Below are 23,239 nucleotides of genomic sequence, written 5' to 3'. Positions count from 1 at the left end.
CACTATCTGATAGGTGTATTTCAACAATTCTCTTTGTGTGAAAGTGATAAAAGTCAGGTTTTAAGTTGAAATTGCCTATAACAGCTTAATAAAATATAAGATGACACTTTTGTGATATTCGCACAATATTCTTTATTCAAAACATACACCAGTAAGATTATTTCAAGAAGCAAATAGCTATAATATTAATTTCTAACAGATTGAAAGTAAACATAAGCTCACCAATGCTTAAACGTTTAGTTAGGAGCATCGCAGTTCAGACGATTTCATTATTCATTGTACAAATATGAATTAGAATTATCCCTTAAAAGAAATAAAACCATTTGAACTGCAAGTGGGTATCTGTAGTTTAGTTATGGCTATCAAGACATGTAATGACACCATTAACAATATAAGTCAACAAATGTTGCCCCAAAATCTTTTTGTTCGGTTAAAACAGATAATTTATTGTCGTGATATTTGGACGGTGTTGGCCTGCTCTCGTGTTATATGTAGATGAGAGGAAGTGTGTCTGGAACAGAACTTTTCATTGTCTGATTTTTAACGGGTCCACGGTATGCAAGACTTTCTGTAAAAAGGATAAAAGCATTCAAAAATACGTACACGCTTTAAAAGCAATTAGATTTGGGAGTACTCCTACTGTTTTGTTTTAGGAACGAAATTTGAAGACAATATTACATCATTTGTAATAACATAAACTGATACAGAAAAATAGTACGTACAATTATTTATGTTATCATAAATAAGCAAGGACTACAGTATTGAAAACATATTATAAGAGGTCGAATGAAAATTATACTATGCGAGTATCTGGCGAGCGTTATGCTATTTGTTCAACTTAATTTAGTAATGAACCTATACGAATATAATATTTTATTTATTACATACCCAAAATATGAACTTTTACAGTAGAAATACGAATATCTTTTTTCATTGACGCGCCTATTGTGTACGTTAATTACATTTAGATAGTATAACACAAATGACGTCACATTAAAATATGCACGGCCGTGCAGTTCCATTTATAACCGAGTTGCAAATTGGCACGGGAACGTGATAAAAGTAAAACATGTTTAAGTCACATTACCTGAAATAGTTTCTTTCCCAGTGGCAAATGTGTCCGGTTCAAAATCTTTACGACTTATGGCATTTGCAATTGTGCTTCTCTGGTTGATATTGCAGCGTTGTACCCGCCGTTATAACTAAGACGAAATCTAAACGTCCCTTCAACTGCCTGCAAACATTAAAGTGATAAGTTATATTATATTTTAATTTGAAGATAGGAATGATATGATATATTTTAAACAAATGTACTCATATCTTCACAAGACTTTCCAAACTGTAGGAGGTAAATTGAAATAATTATGATATTTTAATGATATTTTTCAAGTTATGACGTTTGGTCTATAACTTGAACCTGACTGTCATCGTTAATATTTTACTAGACTTTGTAGCTTATTATTAACCAGTATTCATATAAGAAGCATGTGTTGATTAAATCTTTTAAGAGAGATAATATATAAATGTATACCTTACATAGACCAAAATAACAAGTAATTCTAATTATGAATTGCTGGCGGCTTAACATTATAAAATCATTTGATCAATTATCTGTTTAGGACAACATTTATGCGAAAATTATATCGATATTGTATTTAAAACTTAAAACATGTTGTTGCTAATTTAATGATTGGTTAGCAAAGACAAGTTTCAACAGTTGTAAACGAAATATATGTTTTACGCACAGTTATCTCTGAAAACAAACTTGCCTTTCAAAGATATTGACTCTTTTACACTTAGCAAAATATTCATTCATTAAGGCGTGTTACAGATCATAAAAGTTCACGGACAGAATTATCTACCAGTGATGTGCAAAGGAAGGATGGGCTTTGTAACGACATATTTTAGATGGATATTTGTAAGAGCAAGATCTACATCAACATAAACTAGATTAAGATACCAATGAGCTGTCTAACAATAACACCTCTCTGTCTGTTAAAGAACATTGTAACACCCTGTTCATCTTGTCAATTTGTATTTACAGGAGAAAAAATGCACGAAAGGTGACTGTGTTTTTGTCTCTTAAAATGTTACATACTAGTAAACTTTAAAAGTGCAAGTCTAAATTTAGCACTAGAAATGCTGACAATAAACCCGCAAGCTCGTTTTCAAGCATACATACATTTTAAACGTTATTTTTGGTATCATGTAATAGTTATTCAATGATGGAAAATTGATTTGTGATGAATATACAACACTAGCTGGAAAGCTAAAGTCATATACATCAATAAACTATTTGATTCACAAGGTATTAAATAGCTTTAGTATTTTTTATAATTTATCATCAAAATATCGGAAAGAGAAATAAAATCCAATAGGTATTTTTGCAGGTCTAATGTTTGCAAATGATGCTGTAGTAAAGATCTATCCTTGCAGGAAAGTGGTAAAAGTTGGAGGTTTTTTAAGCTTATTTTCATATGCCCCCTGAATGAGAAACCGACCATGTACGCCATTTCAAACTGACATCAAAAACGTTTACGTTGTCGTTGAAGTTAAAAATCAAAATCTGAATTTCCCTCGATATGTTGAACATAAGTATGAATAGGTAAAGATAAACGTGGAGTTAATTTGTTTTCTGCTTTCAAGAGCTGAGAAAAGTTGAATATCTAAAAGATGTAAATATGCCAATACAAAATAAATAAAAGACATTAAGAGTTGTTTTCACACTGTAAAAATTTCAGCTACAGTGAAACCATATTCATCCTCATAGACATGGAACGAAACATGTTTGTGCCAATGTTATTAATACATTAATAATTCTTGTGTGAAGCGGAAAAAAGAAAATGTAATAGCTCGTGTTACTTAAGATATCTTATTGTCATCCAGACTTCAGTTTCCATATGTAGGATTTTTATCATGAGTTTTATCAAGAAATCCTTTGTCGAAAGCTTTGCAAACCCTAAGTTTTCTAAACGGATACCAGAGATTACTTTCAAACGACGTATGCAACAATTTCCATTTCATTCTAGATAATTTCTAGTTATTTAATTTAACCCCTGTCAAATTAATTTCATTGCCAAGTTAAATATATATTCGTTGCAATAAGCGATGTAATCTGAATCATTTTCTTCCTGTATAATTTGCAATAAATTGTAATTATTATAACGAATTCCGTTTTTTATATTAATATAACTGTTGATGCATACATAATTGTATTTTCCTAAATTGAAGGAATATTTTAAGGATATATCTCATTTACGGTTGAAATGCTGGTAACAAATACCCTCAATCTGTTTCGAAGCAATTATAACCTATTGAGCTTTTTATATGTCATAGAAGCAAAAAGAAACGCTGTAACTAGAGATATTATAAGCAAATTTGCCTGTCAATTTATAGATGAATCTAAATGATGTTTTAGACCTACTGATTATACTACAAAGTTCTTTAAATACAAATAAGTATGAACCTAGTTCTTTTATTGTTAATAAGTATGAATATAGTTCTTTTATTGTAAATAAGTTTGAATATATTTCTTTTGTCTTCAATTAGTATGAATCTATTTCTTTTATTTAAAATAAGTATGAATCTATTTCTTTTATTTAAAATAAGTATGAATCTATTTCTTTTATTTTAAATAAGTATTTATGGTAAAAAGGTATTTTATTCTTTATCTAAAAGGGTGTTTTCGCTGATAAAATTTCAAGTTGCATGTAAAAACCGTATGTCATTATTATTATGAGTGATTAATTGATTTAGATTAATTCTAAAGCAGAATATATATAAGATGGTTGCACATATTTTCAGTTTGTTTGTTTATTGTTACACATTTCTGTTCTTATCTCGTCGGTCGGTCCACCTGGATAAGTGACCAGTCACCAGCAATTTCTCCGCAAGTGATCGACTTTTAATCTCTCATGATTCAAGTATCAAATTTACCTATTGTAGTATATTTCTGTTTATATCTTGTATCGTGATCAACAATAGGTGTTATATTGTTATCTTGTTATTGTCTGCTCTATACTTACAAGAGAAGACGAGTCTGATCCTGATGTAGACATTGACACAGTGTTGATATTCTCGTTCAATATAGCTCGACGGTCACGCACACGTCTAAGAGCTTGACGTACCTTTTATAACACAATATTTAAACGAATGAGGAAAGATAGCTTTCAATGCATCACTTGTAAAACACATAATACAAAGTTAACAAAGCAACATTTTAACCTCTTAGTTTATCTTCAAGTTATCTTCGTCTTATAAAACGCTTTATATTGGATAACTATTAATCTTTAGTAAGCAAATATCTTAATAGTCATAACTGGAAAGAATGAACTTTGTTAGGCTTTGTCAGACATTTATGACATATATAAAATAACATTTATGCACAAATCTTTGGATTTGCAGAAATACACTTATAACATTATGTCATAACGAGCAAAATTATCTTAAAACTAACGAAATTGATATCAACATGTACTTACCTCAGTGTTTAAAGCACAGTGGAATAGAAAAACAAAGAAACCCTGAAAATATATGTTTTGAACATCATTAATTAGCAGTGTTTTTAAATGTTATAAATGTTATGTTTTAAATGTTACATAATAATGTGTTTCGACAGCACAGTATAAATATAAGTTACAATTATGTGTATTTGTTAGTCTGCAGGTGACAGCAAAGTCTACCAATGCAACCACTATAGACAAAGAACATACATGCCCACACTGTTCGCTATTCAGTCAGTATATGTTTTGATATTTTGGTTGGTAAAGAATGAGAGATGAAGAGTCCATTTAAGACATTGAGCGTGATGAGGGATAAATCAATATTATACAGAAATGGAAGGAAATATTAAAATTTATAATATCATTAATGTATAACGGGATATATAAATATTTGTAATAATAAACTGTAAAATACTCCAATATGAATGTTAAAGTGTTTTGTCACTTCATTATGACAAAATAAGCATACGTCATCGTGATATTGGTACCATCATTTTATGCCTAAAATCCCATTTATAGTAGGAGTGTAAGATAATTTAATTTGTTATATTTTAAGAGAATATCTTTGTAAATGTAAACAGGTTGAAAGGCTCGCTTTGATCGAGTCTGTTCATGGAAAGTAGTGGTGACTGTAAGCTTCCGTCCATGCTCTCTAGCATCTAGCCTTCATAAAGTACTTTAAGATGGTTGAAAAAAAGATATGTATTGTAAGGGAGATAACTAAGATAAGATAAGACCAATGAATAGACTCAATGATTTGTCTTTCGACTTCACAACCCTAACGAGTGTGTAAAGTAAGCTCTTATCTATCGTCGGTGTATGAATTATGTGCATCATTGCATAATTATTTATATTGTTTCACAAGTAATTACTAAACAATGATAATTAAAGACACATTATGCCTCAGAAATACATATATATCAAATTCTTTAGAAATGTCATGCGTTAAATAATGTTTTAATAATTGATTTAGATCATATTAGATGTTTAACAGCTGAAGAAAGTGACCTTGAAAGTGCAGTAATGTGTCGTTAATAAAGCAAAATGTAAACAAAGTAGTATTTGACTTCAATACAATATATGTATACTAATTCACTATAATTATATCAATTAGCAACAAAGCGAAAGAAGCAAAGTCAGTTGATATATATTGCAAATGATTCTTTTTAGATAAAAATGATAGCAGTTCTGAGGCAAAATGGGCCTAAAAGTTTGACAAGAGGCGTTACCTGTAATGAATTACTTGTTGCAAAGATGTACTCAAAGACGATGAGACGTCGGTTGACGGCAAGGAGACCAAATATCCATGTCAGTCCAAGTAAATGCAGCAAGAATAGTGCCGCTTTGATAGCAGCTCTTAAATGTAGATAATACCAGACAAGAATGTAATGACATCATATAGATAAATGTAAAATTTGTAAAATGAGTGCAAATATACAACACTAAACAGTATTTGATTTCTGCTTTAAAATAAAAAAAGTTCAACCACGTGTCAAATTATCGTAATAATGTTATCATTAAATTTTATACACCATCACTACAGCGTTCATAATTGATTTTTTTATTCAAATAACAGCATGTATAAGCCAGTATCACATAATTATCTGTATTTTCCGATTTCCTTAAAACATTTTCAGAAAATCGTGCTAAATCATATTCCTACGAACATTGACTTTGATGTAATACCGTTAAAAGTTGCAAGAGGATCAAGTCATGTTATCATAAAAATAAAACGACATTAAGGTTAAACCGAAATTAAGTTAACCGCAATTTTATTATTTTATGAAAATAAACGTACCTCATTTGATCCTTTTTTGAGTTACGATCAGTTTTTTTTATCACGACACGCAAAACCATGATTAAAATCACTAGGTTAACCTTTATATAAACATGATAATATAAAACTAAAAATACATTGTATATAAAAAGATGTATTAAAATAAATGTATCAGCCTTGTCAACCAACAAAATATATACAAGTATACATGTATTAACTTAAATAGCCTCTGTTGCGAAGTGGTAAAGGTCACTGTATCCGGACAAATGCCTCGGGCAGCTTAAGATTCGAATTCCGCCAGGACCTTTGATTTCTTTCATGTGAGAAAGTTATAAAATTGGTTCCAGAAAAAAGGTGACACTCTTTAAGCACCCACTCGTCTTTTAAATAATGCACATGCAGGAACCTGCAGAATTCGTCTATCAAAAAATATGAAGAATCGCTATTTTAATTTTTATTTAAAATTAAACAATGATATATTAGTATTTACAAGAACAAATATTAGCAAAATTTGTTTATTCTAAAGATACAGGGATAGATAACTGGTATAGATCTATCAAAAATATATCAACATATTACATACACGAACACGGTATTGGTAACCTAGCTTGTAAACAATAGACTACATATCAAACATGAAGTCCACATGAAATCTCTTAATCGCTTTGTCAAACTTTAAGCTTATTGACATCGAAAATAAACTCTTTGATTATTTGTATTCGACAAACAAAGGAAAATGAAAACATTTTCCTCACAAGAGAAGCAAGGAACTTGAAGATAACTTTATGTTTACAATGTCGACAATGTTTATTAAATTGTAAAGCAAGCACCTTAAACATAGAAGATAGGAGAGGATATAACGTATATGACTAAATACCACATACCACGATCACAGCAATGGCCGGTCCTATGAATGCCCAAATAGTTTTCCGGTCAATCGACAACCAGCAGCTTTTTGTACGAAAAATAAAAACAAAAAACAATTTAAGTTTCCTTAGTCAAGAATTACATGCTCTATATCAATATTGGCTTAATGTTTATATCATTTATATATACTCTTTATTTGTAACTTAGATACCTTTATAATTAAACAAAACATTCTATACGTACATATGTTACTACATATAATAACATGGTTTTGCAGAATTGTGAAAACAAACGTGTCACTTTATATATATCAAAAGTGTTATTTAAGATAGCAATTAAAACATAAATGGTCACCTTGTTTCTGTTCCATACCCTTCCCAGTCTGCTACAGACGATATAATAACGAGAACTAAAGGAAGCCCTGCAAATATTTTATCATGATAGACAAATATATCTTCCATTTTTGCAGCAATAATAAGGTTAAAAATGTAAACTTTTATTGAAAGAACATATTTCACTCACCACCTTATGCTCCTATTTTCACTAATTTAAGATATTTGACATGTTTAAAGAATTTCAACTCTTCAGTGAAAGTAACGTAACTAACATTGTTGTTTAACTTTTATAATGAGTTATCTTAAGAGTTTGAATTCACTAGGATAACATGGCTTATTTTTTATTCTAATTGAATAGTTGTAATCATAATATATAGATATAATTTTAATTGACGTATACATATCTGTACACAAACACGTAATACATAAATCATAAGTCATGGTACGATCATATTGAAAACAAACGTTTTTAAACAAAAATATATTTGATATATATGAAAAATGTTCTTAAATCCATATTTTAAAAATAAAAACTTGGCATTGCTCTAATTAATACGTTGCAAAAATGACTTTCATATATTTAATATGTAGTGATTCAAAATACATGATAAATACAATACTGCCGCTATTAAGGAGCAAAATTATCATGCACATACTGGTAGAAATAGTTCTTTAAATGGTAATATTAATAAGGTCATATCGACGCTTAGTAGCAAAGATGATGTATTTAGCAAGTCTTACTAATTCGGATTTATTTTTTGAATTCAAAAGCTGCACAAATTTAAACATACTCGGCCTTCTGTAAAAATATGGCTTATTGAACTCCTAACATAATGCAGTTTAACAATTTCAAATGATAATAAAATGAAACTCATCTCAATTTGTTGTAATAATATTTAAGCATTATGACATGCATGTTACATATCTTACCCCATCCAAAGCAAAGATAATATGTGTTTCGCGCATTATCTGTTCCGAAAACCTGCACGACTTTAGTGTAGAGATGAAGACCCTCTACCAACATCCAGGCAAATATCGACAAAAAGCAGTAATGTAATACTAATGCTGTGATTCGACAAACCATCTAAAATCAAGAAAAAATGTCAAAAGATCAGGAAAAAGGGTAATCCCTTGGAAGCATTAATCACAACAAATGTGCATGAAAATTGCAGATTCAGCCGTTTGTTTGAGTCAGTACATAAAGAATAATGAAAAAGCGCAAAATCTCTCACGCGCCCTAGCACCGGCTTGAGAGGTACTCAATTTTCAACACTTAGATGTTACAAAGGCACACTTGCCAGTAATCTATAGAAACACTTTAACATATACGATTTTGTTGCTGACATCATATTCACGAACAGTAGTAATAATAGTAAAAATGGTTGTACATTAATGCGTTAGAGACGGAGGGAATTACATGCGTTTTCATATAAATACGTCAAAGTCTATAAAATTAGCATGAAAAACACACGACAGGTTAATTTGACCGTTACCTTGTGGCGAGTAGCTTTTCCGGCGGCTAAAAATAGAACCTGGGAACACAATATTGCAATGCATAGGTTCCTATGTACAAAAACCCTCTCAGAATTCAACGATCTATAAATAAAATTAGACATATTACTAGTCATACAACTGTATAAAATTAAAGTTACTGTTTCTTGAAGGTTTTTGCATATTGGAATGTGCTTACTGCTGTCGGAAATAAATCAGTAAATAAAGAATTTCGTCGCCATACATTATATAGTCCTACTATATACCAAAATTGTTTTCTTCTGAATCTTTTTTTGAAATTTTCACAAAGACAAACTGTACGTTCAACACAGAAGAAAAGAAACAGAAGCAACACAATAAAACTGTTATATACCGTTTATATTTAAATGTTTAAAAGAATAAAAGTAAGTAGGACCAAAGAGATCAAGTACAAAATAATGAACAACAACAAAATATATAAAACAAAGGTTAAAAAAGGAACAAACCTTATGCACGTGAAAACTGTGAGAGCGATAAACATTGTTACTATAGAGATACTACAGCCTATATATGTTATAATACTAAGAGCCACCTCATCCTCCTTAGATATCTAAATATAGAAATAAAAAGAATATTTCCAAGAACTTGTGTCGCGTTAAATTAAACACGAGTCAATATAAATACAATGTCAGGCTTCATCACGGTAATAAATTTTGACCTGAAATATCGGATTATATTAAAATGATTATATAATTATATCCTTTTGATGGAGTTCATAAAACGTTATTTAAGGAGATCTAACATTGAAAGATATCTTGAGTAAAGTTGGAAGAAATATTATCTTTTAATTAGCTATCGTAAAATACTTTAAACGAATCAGAATTAAATGTCTTTATATAACATTATTTTTGTATCTGAAAACAAATTAACTTTTTACTTCCAAGAAATCTGTTATATGTACATTAACAACAATAAAAGGTTATACCTGATACATATGTACTTTCATAATAATTCCAAAACTTGTTGTATGGTTACATGTACATTTTACAGTAAATAGGTCAATATCTAGTACATCACAACCAGCAGACGACCAAACCCTACAACATGGCGACGATCACGTGATTCAATGTTGTCAAAAATGCTGACAAAATGCTACTATTTAAGTCATGATGTAATTAAAAAATGAATGATCTATATTGCGTTTTGTTTATAACTTTATATACATGATATAACTGAGTTATGTGACATTAGATTTATGCCCATCCAATAGAAAGTCAAAATATTTTACATTTTGTCATGAATGCCTTTCATTTTTTTGTAAATTTATTTTGTATGACCAATGAAGTTTCTGTAGATATTTTACAGAATTTACCTGTAACGCGTTAAAAGAGTGAGACAATCATTTTATATATTTCACGCAGAATAATATTCTAACCTCGAAATAATTATCAACTGCTGGTCAAACACTATTATAACAATTAATCTTTGGAAATATATGGCTAATTCAGCTTAACCTAACAGTAAAACAAATGAACATAATGTCACTTTAATATTCTAATTATATTCATCCACATTGCACCTTCTAAACCTATAAGACCAACTAACGATACATTCGTATTAAATGTTATTGTTTTGTAAAATATGTGCAAGCTTTTAAATATTTACATAAGAAAAGTTCAATTAAAAATATTACATACTTTCTTGTTGTGTCATAGAAGGCGCAGACAACCTCATGTTGTGTTATATTTAGATGCCTTTCTTTAGCCTAAAGTAAATGTAGACATTTGTAATAAACATTGCACACATTGATGAACGACTATATATAATTATAATGTTAAAATTACAGTAAAAGCATTTGTTTCAGTATTACTTTGTTCTGTTAGCAGTGATTAAGCAGTTATTTACATCTTTTCAGAAACATGTAATTCTTCCTTAGTGGAGAAAGTGCTATTACTGAAGACAAAATATAAACAAAAAACATTGTTAACTTACAATATCACTGGCTGTATGATAGGTCATAATAAATGTATGGCCAACTGATGTTTTCCTGCCATCTTGAAATGCACAAATAATCAGCACTGGACTAACGAGATAGTACTGGACAAATTGAACACTGAAACTACAAATTGGAATCTCACACTCTGAACTCAAATGACATAACTGAAAACTTTACATGCAGGACAACGTATTTGAAAAAATGATAAAAATTATAACATGATATTAGAAAATGAATTAAAAACATCATATCATTTTCAAGATATTTAACAATTTGAAAATTAAACTACGCATTACGTATTTGTAATCTGCAATGGACCGGATTCTAAAATATTTAAAATAAACAAGTAGTTACTTTTTCAAGTCACCTTTCCATACTTAATGAAAGAATTTGTAACAGTTACGATCGGAAATACTAATAATCATATTTCTACATAGAAATATAATAATTATATAAATATAAATAAAAATACATTGCGTATTGTTATAATTATTTTTATACCTTTTGTCTGTTTCAACCTCTAAGATTTCCTCATTATTAATGACAGCAAATACTATGTCAATATCTGTAATCAATGATTCTCATACAATTATTAAAACATTTTAAAATCGAGTTGGTGGACGTTTGAAGTTTGACTTCTTAATGATATAAAGTCATTATCATCAAAACAACCTACAAGTATTATATTTGACATGAATAAAAATTACAGTTTACATAAATGATTACTACTGTAGAAAATGCATATTAAGATCAGCGTGCTAATTCAGTTAACTTGATCTATATGAATGTTTTAACTATTTTGAAATGGGCAATGTCAAACGAAATCCAACATACCACCAGACGTTGTCACTGGTCTTATTTGATTTACCAGACATCCCGTTATTTGGCTTTCAAATGGAAGTGTATTTTTACTTGCTAAATCGGATACCAAATATCGTAAACGGAGTTCTGAAATATAATAATCTTTAGATAGTTTCAATTTGTTTATGGATTAGAAAGATGTAATAATTTTAACAATTTACAAAGATTTTATGGCAGTTAGACTTAAAACCATTCATTAAAAATTTCACTTTTTTAAATACCTTTCCCATTTTACCTCATGCAGTTTTATTGTCAACATTTACGAGTATGTAAAATTTAAATTTTTTATCACCTTTGCACTTCAATTTATATCAGACTGTGTTAAATTCACAGTATCTTTAGTCATTCAAAATCGTACTGTTATGATATTAAATTGAGCTTATAAACAGAATTGTAGCTATTTGCAAACACTCCATGCAAATAGTTTTATCATCATTGTAAATCAACCTATAAAATTCTGATTGAAAATGTTTCATACACAAACTAACTTACCTATCATTTGTGAAATAAAATGCAAGCTCTCATTCACACTGATGTTTGATAATAAATAGGTCTGTAGCAGTATCCTTTCAACAATCAAAAATGAATTCATTCTGGTCTGAAAGACAATTTCAAAACAGATATAATTGATGCATTTGTTCTTTTACAAACCGTAGACAGTTTCTACTCATTTGTATATTTGACTTATTTTATCGCTATATACATTAAGTCACATAATGAAATCTAATAAAGATGTATTAATCTCAACTTGAGATGCATAATTTCTTTTAAGAGGCATATATTGAAAGACTTAGATGACACGGAGACAGAACCATAACAGAACCATATATTATATGAGTATAATAATTAAATGGAAATATAAAGCTGTTTCTTGAAGATCGTTTATTTACTTTGTTTAGTGCAAGAATTACCTGTTGACACAAGGAGAATGTCATGTTCTTTTCTACGAAGCTTTCAAAATGTTCCACAAAACGCTGAAAGATAAATTGAAATCTTGTGTGACATTAGCATTTGAAACATGAAAACATAATGTTAAATAATTCATTTATTCATTCGGTTATAAAGATTTCGTCCAAGAGATTAATATTCTGTCGAAATAGTAGAACTGTATGCTTTTAAAAATCACCTCTTTGTGAACATTAATATAATACTATTGCTTCTGTAATACGTGTTCTATTTACTCCTAATATTTAAAGTTTAATTACCTACAATACTGGCTTTTTTAATAATCAAAGTAATTATAAATGTTGTTCTTGATCATTACTTTATCATCATTTTTTTTAATTATCTCACTCATTGGCCTAATTCGTAATCACTTTACTGTAATAAGAACTTTTCTTCATAAAAGAAAATGTTGACTTAGCTAATGCTTTCTTTCGTAAAAGAAACCCGCACATACATTTTAATTTTCAGTAAAAGCAAAAATAAATGTAACAGCACATATCAATACCTTGTAAAATTGATTGGTGTAAAGTTCAGCTCGGCCTGCGTTGTTATCGTAAGGTCGGTGGTAATCAGGATTACATAGACTATCAAATGACAAGAAAATGTCTCGTATGCAGTCATTAACATATTCATCGTTAAGATCAGTCAAACACTGAAATGACAATGATTTTATTACAATACTGTGTTCATGAAGTTTCTAGCATTAATACCGTTGTCATGCAACAAGGTGGCAAAATTGCTTAGCATAATGAGTTCATATCATCACAGCAATTGCCTTAATCAATGCTCGCCTTTGACATTAAAGTAGTTGTTACTTTTTGAACCTGTTCTAAATTTTATGCTCCAGTACAGCTTTGTGCTCTTACAGTCTAAAATTAAGGCATTGTGAATATAAAAAAAAACAACTGCTGACCATCGATGTCCAATTATTATTCGGTATTCTAACATGTATCGGTTGGGCATTCTGTCGTTCAAACACATTTCTATTGCTCTTTTGTTTATATTGAAAACGCAAAAAGTATCATGTCCTTATTTATTTTAATCTTATTATTAGATTTCTGCTTTTTTGAAATACACTCAATGCCTTTTGCCATTATCATTGCGGAGGGCATAAAAACAGAATCCCTAAAGAACGTCCAAAATGTCAAAACAGAAAATATTGCAACTACTTTCAAGCGTTAAAACAGCTTACTTCTACCAAATGTACCAAAGCACCAGGTTCTTCCTGTAATATTGTTGTAGACTGACTGACGGTCGTACTGTACAAAGTTTCATGGAAGCCAGGAAATCTTTCCGTCGGTACAATCATCGCTGTTGTACCTCTGGTTTCCGGTGAAATACTTGTGTATACATTCTTAGATGTAGAAGCTGGCGTTGGTAATTCTATAATAATTACTAATAACACATTATAATATAAACAATAACATATTTTAATAATACGTTGTGTCTTGTTTAATACACGTACTACTAAATGTTTTATTAAATTATAGTATTTATCTTATTGAAGAGTTTTGAAATTGTATGAACGCCTACCTCGATTTATTGCTTTTTCACAAAGTCCTTGCAGTTGTGTGTTACAAGGATAACCTCTGATTTCCACTTTACCTGTTGTTTCGTTAATACTTATTGTCCCACACCCGTTGCTGTAATTAAAACAACGCTTAAATATTAACCAGATAATTTGTCATTTGTCAGTATACAACTACCAGGAGAAAATATACGAGGGCGATACAGTTTGGCGTTGTTACAAAAGTCTTCACGTTTGTTTGTTTGATTGGGTTTTACATCACACTGACACAGTATAGGATATATACGGCGGCGTTCCAACTTTATTGATGGAGGAAGACGTCAGGTGTCCGCCGGCCAATGAGTAGAACCACCAACGTTCCATAAGCTAGCTGGATAGCTCCCTCACATTAAAGAATCCAAAGTCCTTGTCGGGATCCGAGCCCACAGTGGTGAGAGGCGATGAGAGGGGCAAGTGGTTTGAAGCCTTAGCCTTAGCCACTCAGCGACTGACGCCCCGAAATCTTGACATTGCAGATAAATATACACTAAAAATATATAGAGGTATACAATATAGCCCAATTGAAATTAAACTTTGATCAGGGAATAGTATTATGCTCACGTGGAATTTGCCGCTTCGGCATCTCGTGCATTTCTGATCTAGCAAAATCCGGTTTAAGATACTCTTACAACGGTGTAATAAACCAACATGTAAAAGAGGGTTAATGCACCTTTTTGTAGAAGCACAATGACGAATTTAAAGCCCGAACCGTAGGACGAGGTCTTCAATAAGTCCAATGGGATTTGCTTTTGAATGTATTTTACTCCGTTAAAGCTGCATTTTATAAAAATGTAAAGATATTCTGCCGTTGGCCTAAAATCCAAGCATTCTACAGTTTCAGAAGTTATGATTTTCAGCATTCCATCTTTAACGGTATATTTCCGCATTGTATAACGAATGCTTTCTTCAAATTATGTTTTCTCTTATCTATTAAATTACCCTTATAGAGTTAATTTTGATCGTCTCACAAAACAGAGTACGGGAGTCGATATAAAACCTATTGTATGAACGAAATGTAGCTATTTGTTATTTTAATGAAATCTATAAAATACAGCATAAATGCAAACTATTTTATACTAGATAACGACAATATCATATAAACAGCATTCGTATGTGCTTTTTAGGAACTCTTTTTTTATCCGAACTATTTTCGTAAATTTCTATAAGTAGAAACACATGTTAGATTCTATATACTATTAGTATTTGTAATAAAAAGGGAAATTTATATATTTTTATGTTTTATTTATGCTTAGATTCAAATCGTACCTTGGAAAGACAGCGTTGTTCTGTAACTTATTGAAATGAGACCCGTCCAACCAGGTGTATTTAGAATGACTGCTATAATACTTTAATCCTATCCAAACTCTTGCTGTCACTCTGTAATAATAATAATAATAATAATAATAATAATAATAATTATAATAATAATAATAATAATAACAATACACTTTAAAAAATTACACCTCAACTATATATTAAATGTATTTGATACCGGAAAAGTGATAGTCAAAAGAATTCACTTTGAGATGCTATTTTGATACTTACACGTACTTGTTTCACCATTTTATTATTGTTTATTTACTCTTACTATCAGACAAAATGTTAATTTTGCAGGAGAAAATCTATTGTTCTCATATAAAATGTAACAAAAAATGTATCAATTCATAAACTTTTTAAAACTAAGCTAATTTTGGTCAGTTTATTTGGTCAATACAAAAAAAGTAAAGTGATGCCATAAATGCCATCTATTTCACATACATATATCACACCACGGTGTTATTAAAATAGTTTTCAAAAAAGGACAAAGTAGCCGATTGGTTAAGTTTTTCGAACCACTTGCCCCTCATGGTCTGGGATTCGCATCCCGTCAGGGACTTTGGATTCTTTATTATGAAAAAGTTAATAAGCTAATAATCTTTCGGAAAGTCGGTTGTTCCGTTCAAGTGTCCGTTCGTGCTTGAAATAATACACGGAGGGGCTCATTTGGTCTTTCTTCACCAATGAAACTGAAAGGCCACATATGACCTAAAAGCGTCGATGATGAAATAAAAAGATAATTAATAAAACAATGAATGTCTGGTTCATAGTTAACGTAAGCCTTTGGCTTCATTTAAGACTCGCTATACTAACACTTACCCATTTGACAGGAGGAGATGATTTTCAGAGTATGGAGTCTTCATAAATGATAGGTCTGCACCTAGTCTTTTACAGGTTGATCTAGCTTCGGCCCAGCTACTAGAATTAGGGGTTACGTATAAACATTGTGTGTCGAAAACAAACCATCCATCAAATGTTGGACAATCTATTTAAATAAAATCAAAGTATTGATGAAAGGCGATTTTGTATTTTGCAAGATTATGTATCAATTCAAACACATTTCATACAATTCTTAGAGGAGTATCCTAGTTAAAAGTACATATCTCGTCTACATTATGGTCACCGCTCACAGTGACTTTGTAACGATGCGAGTCTTATAAACTACTGAGGATTGTTAATATTCTAGTAACATAAAGAGCTCGTGCGCGTTTGAAACGCATGTTCTGTTTAACGATTATAGCAGCAACTTTTGAAAACACCAAATATGATGTTGATAATATGATGTTTATATTTTTTCCGAAAATTGTTGTGTTCTTAAATTAGAATATTATTTCTGTCAGCTTTCGATCAGAATTTCTAAAACGGCACTAGACTATTTTGTGCGCGCATTGATTTTGATAGATAGTTCTGGGAAAATATTGCATAATAAGCCGAATTATCACCTTCCTAACATTTTGCATCGTTGACACATTTTCTTTTTTAATCCATGTATACTTTTTTTTTCATCAAAATTTCATAAACAACATAAGCGGCATATATATTAATATATAGAATCGTTAACAAGGTTCTGGAAACGCTCATGAACTAAGTTTGAACATAATTTGAATTAAAGAATAAACATTTTTCGTTATTAATAATGTACATACAAATTTATTGCACATTTCACAAGATATTCAGAACTGTTTCGTAGATTAGTTACAATATAAAGGAGAAACTTATATCTACCTTTTATCTCAGATTCACATATATATGGGAGGTCATTAGAGCACTTGGTAGGATCCCATATACCCATCATTGTGATTGCTGCACAGTCCTCATCTAGATATTCAATCAAAAGAGAAGTAAATGACGAATCACATTCAACTGTAGACTACCCAGAGTTATTTAACTTGTTTATAACAAAACTGTTGGCAAACGTTACATTCTTAATAGGTACATTATAAAGGTTAACTACGAGTAAAATATTACAGCCACACAATTATCTACTTCATGTAATGGAAAGTAATTATATAGTTTATTTACATGTATATATGTGGCTTTAAAAGCGACAGATGATGCCAAACCTTCATGGTGTTTGACCAGTATGTAATAGTTACCGTACTATGAATAAGTCTGCATAGTATTTACAGACCCGAGTGGCGATTTGAAGACCGAGAGAGCGTAGCGATCGAGGTTTTTAAAAGGCCACCGGGTCTGTAAATACTATGCAGACCTATTCCGACTGCGGTAACTATCTTACCTACATGCTCTTTCGTTTTACTATCCAAACATCAGTTTATATTTATCAATATAAATCACAAGAAACCATTCATTTATGTACTTCATCATGTATAAGAATGCATTCCGAAGCCATTCAAATATACCAACCGCTACGCTCTTGTAATTCATTAGTGCACAAATCAGGTGTAACAGTTATTTGAATATTCTCGTTTTTTTCGTGGGGTTTCATTATGTATTAAGGCCAGGTAAATGTACCTGTTGAGAGTTTCAAGTCATTGATATAAAGAGGGTAAAGGTAAGATTATTATTTTGTAATACATGTATGTATATATAATATAATAATAATAATAATATACAAAATATATTGACATAGAATGCTTTATCTTGATATATAATGAATTTCATGGTAAATATATGATCCGCCTATTTTAGATATAAAATTTACGATTATGTTCAAAGGAAAGTAAGTGACAGGCTTTTGTGAATATAAATAAATACTAATAATACATGTAGTTAAACTGTCTTGTAAGTTTGTTTGTTTAGGTTTTTTTGTTGTTATTTTTTTTTCATGTAGGCGTTTTATAGATGGCGGATTTTAAATATGCTTAGTATTTCTTCATGTTCGGAAGAATTTTCTTTCGGTGTATTCTCTATAAGAATCATTCCCCCTTCTTCATATGTTTGATAAGATCGTTTATATCCCATAATGCAGAATTGTTAAAATAACGCAGGATTGTGCAACAAAATCTGACAGAATTGTGGAAATAAATGCCGAAAACTAGTATTATATGAAGCTAAATAGTTCGGTAAAATGTGTTTATACCGAAAAGCAAACTATAATGAAGGTCTTTATGCGCGTTATATCGGCAAAACAAAAACTTATACTCAAGAACGGTAGTCAGGTCGGTTTTCTTAAAGCAAAAACTATCATATGAGAGCTAGAATATGATGTCCTACCAGCCGTATGCGCTGATTCATTTCTTTTAATTTGATGAACATGTACTTTAATTTTTATATATCGGTCCTATTCCCCCACCCATATTTGCACAATTCAGAGTTATTTTTTGCATAATTCCTGCATTATTTCAACATTTCAGTGTCATTGGATATACGTATACGGGGATTATTATGTAATGCTTAATCTTAAATGCACGAGTTTCACATATTTTCTTTTGTATAGAGAACAATAGAACAATAACAGGTCGGTATCTATTTGCAGACCTGTTAAGCGGTCGGTAAGTGATTTACTAGACCGCTTTTAACAAAGGAGCCGGTAGGTAAAGACGTTATCTGGAACTCTGCCTTGGTTTTTGCCAACTAATCTGTAGGTACAAACTTACTTTACCGTTATAGCTTCACGGTGCACTACCTGTCACAATAGTGAGCATGTGTCGCTTATTGTCGAAGTTGTTACTGTAAAAGTTTGTTTGTACCCAAGTTATTAGCTAGGAAAAAACCAAATATTCTTAATCCGATAAGTACGTATTAAATATACGAGGGTGTAGGGACTGTTATTAGCATGTCACGTCTAATAACGGTATATTTTGCACTTTTAACAGGTTACTTAAGTTTATACCAACGTTTAATGAAATCGTGCATCGTGAGAAATCATTACCTGAAGCTATGTTGGTGATATTCAAGTGATTTAGCGATGTGTTTAAAGTATTTGTCCATCGCCAATTTGTTCCCTACAAACAACAAAATTATAATTCACTTACTTCCTACTCAAATGTTGTTTCTGTGAATATTTTTGACGACAAAGAAAGAATTGCAAAAAAGTTAATTATTTCATAGATTTTACAATGACTTTTATACAAAGTGTCTTCAAGAGCATAAAAGTTGAAAAGGCAAGGCCAGATTTTTATAAATAGCAATGAAGTTCTGTATGTTAACTTCCTTACATATCTTTTATCTATAAGCAAACGATAACAAAAATGCCAAAATTTTGGGTAAGGATGATGGAATAGTATAGTAAAAGACTTGTATTTTAAGTTCATTTAGAGAAAACAAAGCACTTAAATTTTTAAAGTAACCGATCCAATGATTGGTGGTTGCTAACGATGACATCATTTGAAGGATAAACGTTTGTTCCGTGATGTCATTTATTGTTACTAGAGCTGATTCCATGGCGACACACTGTTGCCTTGCATGGTTCCAAGTTTCTGTTGTATCAAGTACTCGGTAGCATTTTCCCCTATCTTCTACCCAACCTTGGTAACAGAACAGCTCGGCTAGAAGTTCATCCAACAAACATAATAATAAATATCGTTTGATCGATAGAAAATGTTTTTGTTGAATGCATTTATTTATTAAATAAAGCCCGTACAAATTATTAATACAGTATTCGTAATTATTAGTATATCATCAAATCATCACACTAAAGCAGTTAACAACAAAACAAAGACCCTTACAAAACAAGAAAACAACACAACAAAGATCCCCTACCTTCACACCCTCACAAAGAAATAGAACATAAAAAATATAACTATAATAAATAAATAAATAAAATTAAATAAACAAGAGCCATGTCAACATGGCCACCCCCCGCCAAAAGTGTTTGCTCATTGGAAGAATGTATATGTAGTAGAGCAGAATAATTCAATTTTAAGAGGTCTTTTGGTAATGAAAACTGATGGTTGAAGTGATTAGAGATTTGAAACCTATGTGAATACTGATGGCTGAAAACAACAAAGGGCAATAACTGAAAAATAATGCAGGATAGGTTATCATTCTTGTGCACTGCACTCCTCCTCAATGAGATCCATCAACCTATGAAGTTTCAAGTTGATACCTCAAATACTTTTTTGAGATAAGCTCCGGACAAAATAGTATGAAAAAGAACAAAGGGCAATAACTCAAAAATTGTATAGGAAAGAGTTATTATTCTTGTGCACAGCATTCCTCCTCAATAAGATCTATCCATCTATGACATTTCATGTTGACATCTCAAACACTTTTTGAGTTATGCTCCACTCAGGTGAAAAATTAAGTATGAAAAATAACAAAAGGCAATAACTCTAAACTTATGAAAGGTAGAGTTATCATTCTTGTGCACTGCACACCACCTGAGTGAGATCTATGCACCTATGAAGTTTCATGTTGATATCTCAAAGGCTTTTTGAGTTATGCTCTGGACAAAAATTAATTTTGAAAAATAACAAAGGGCGATGACTAAAAAATTATGCAGGGTAGAGTTACCATTCTTGTGCACTGCACTCCTCCTCAGTGAGATCCATCCACCTATGAAGTTTCAAGTTGATACCTCAAATACTTTTTTTTAAATAAGCTCCGCACAAAATAGTATGAAAAAAACAACAAAGGGCAATAACTCAAATATTATATAGCGAAAAGTTATCATTCTTGCGCACAGCATTCCTCCTCAATAAGATCTATCAACCTATGACATTTCATGTTGACATCTCAAACACTTTTTGAGTTATGCTCCACTCAGGTGAAAAATTAAGTATGAAAAATAACAAAGGGCCATTACTCAAAAATTATGAAAGGTAGAGTTATCAGTCTTGTGCACTGCACACCTCCTGAATAAGATCTATGCACCTATGAAGTTTCATGTTGATATCTCAAAGGCTTTTTGAGTTATGCTCTGGACAAAAATTAATTTTGAAAAATAACAAAGGGCAATAACTCAAAAATTATGCACGGTAAAGTTATCATTCTCATGCACTGCACTCCTCCCCAATGAGGTCTATCCACCTATGAAGTTTCAAGCTGTTACCTCAAATAGTTTTGAGATAAGCTCCGGACAAAAATGTCGGACGGACGGACGGAGACTATTTCTATATCCCCCGCCGCCTTTTCGGGCGACAAGCAACAGCCTCATATAAAACCGTTAGTAACATATTGAAGTTGTCTTATTTTATACTATAATATACTTTACGATATAATAGATACTTTAATAAGAACAAGTAAGAGTTGTATCCACATATTCTTTGAAGAGCATACCCATTCTTTTCATTAGCCCGTTCTTATTAACATTATGGAAGTTGATACACATACAATGAAAAAATTCACGTTTTCTAGACAGGGACAATTGTCACAAACCTGTTTACATCTATTGAAGTACTATTTAAAAATACAGGTTGTTATAAAAGTGATATATAACATAAATTGATAGTACTATTAGGCATATACGTTATTTTTATATTCCATTAAGAAATAATTATCAATTTCATCACAACTTGTTGCGAAAGGTAAGTTAAATTTTATGTTACCTGTGCTATAACAGGAAATCTCGAACACAATGATATTTATCGATATCTGAAACGAGAAAAAGTCAACGGAAATACTTTTATTATGTTATATAATATTTCGCCGGGCCGTTCTTGAAGTTATTCGGTCAAATTGTTTTCCTAGTTAAAACAAAGTTCAAACATAAAAGAAGGCTTGTTCCTGCGATGAAAATAATTGTGTCTGACAATACTCATCAAAATGATTGGCTTCGATGTCGATGACTGAATATCAATTTGGAAAACAAAAAAAATATATATAAAAATATAGAAGGTATAATTGGTAGATCATTTTAGAGCAACTAAAATTAGCAATCAGTAATTTAAATGTGTAGAAAAAAACATACTCTTTTAATGTAAATATACTTTTATATAATGTGCAAAATATTTACAAAAGAATAGGCTTAACAATATCGTGAACTCATTTTTAAAGGCAGACACGATATCTTCTAAAACAAAGGCGAGCGTTTTTATTTTATTTAAGAAAGAAAAGCTTTATTATAATTCATAACAAATAACGCTTTTGAAATGTTGATGAAATGAACAAATAAACCGCTGGATTAATAAGTAATCATGAGTAAATGTTCAATAATCTGCAATATAATTTTCATTAACCAGTAATCATTTTCGGTTTAAATCCTATCACAAAAATGGTAACATTAATAAATATAACTTATCCTAGCTAATGGAATCTTACATCAATGTATCAAACAAAATATATCTATTTATTATATACTTACAGATGAAATATTGAGAAATATTGATGAAATAAAATGCATAGTTTTAAATTCCGTAATTTCACTGTAAAAATTTATTTTCACTGCAGTGAAACATATTTTCCCATTCACTGATGGCTTGTCGGACCACTTTCTTATAAATTCAGCCAATGGGAATGCTTTCTATTCACAAGGTTAAAAAAGAGAAAAGGTATATAATAAACAGTAAATTCAAGGTTTTTCTATTCATACAGGATTTATTTTCATCTTGTGGTATGAAAATTACCATATTTCACTCGTGGCTACTGCCATTCGTCAACTATTTATTATCATACCACTCGATGAAAATAAATCTTGTATTAAAAGAAGAAACTTGAATATCCTTTATCTATTACGTTTACATCATGCCAGTTAATTAT

At 30.7% G+C, this 23,239-nt stretch overlaps 1 protein-coding gene across 1 annotated transcript; it reads right to left on the bottom strand.

The window, feature by feature from the left end:
- Nucleotides 1-115: 115 nt before the first annotated feature.
- LOC132756581 (adhesion G protein-coupled receptor L4-like) lies at nucleotides 116-22,140 on the bottom strand. Its single transcript, XM_060747691.1, has 26 exons — nucleotides 22,090-22,140; nucleotides 19,473-20,088; nucleotides 17,363-17,455; nucleotides 16,457-16,622; nucleotides 15,587-15,697; nucleotides 14,287-14,396; nucleotides 13,946-14,136; nucleotides 13,259-13,405; nucleotides 12,720-12,782; nucleotides 12,301-12,406; nucleotides 11,782-11,895; nucleotides 11,449-11,512; nucleotides 10,944-11,070; nucleotides 10,649-10,716; nucleotides 9,937-10,048; nucleotides 9,458-9,561; nucleotides 8,975-9,077; nucleotides 8,412-8,565; nucleotides 7,501-7,567; nucleotides 7,164-7,230; nucleotides 6,301-6,380; nucleotides 5,732-5,858; nucleotides 4,482-4,523; nucleotides 4,026-4,127; nucleotides 1,088-1,234; nucleotides 116-568 (listed from the first exon to the last, which is right to left on the bottom strand). The coding sequence occupies exons 3-25, from the start codon at nucleotides 17,430-17,432 to the stop codon at nucleotides 1,142-1,144; spliced, it is 2,388 nt and encodes a 795-aa protein (XP_060603674.1). The 5' UTR covers nucleotides 17,433-17,455; nucleotides 19,473-20,088; nucleotides 22,090-22,140; the 3' UTR covers nucleotides 116-568; nucleotides 1,088-1,141.
- Between the last annotated feature and the right edge of the window lie 1,099 nt (nucleotides 22,141-23,239).

Source organism: Ruditapes philippinarum, unplaced genomic scaffold (assembly GCF_026571515.1).
Source record: "Ruditapes philippinarum isolate M1 unplaced genomic scaffold, ASM2657151v2 ctg2114_1_1_1_1, whole genome shotgun sequence".
NCBI lineage: Eukaryota > Metazoa > Mollusca > Bivalvia > Venerida > Veneridae > Ruditapes > Ruditapes philippinarum.
The sequence above is the reverse complement of the archived record's forward strand: the minus strand, read 5'-3'. Positions and strand labels throughout refer to the sequence as shown.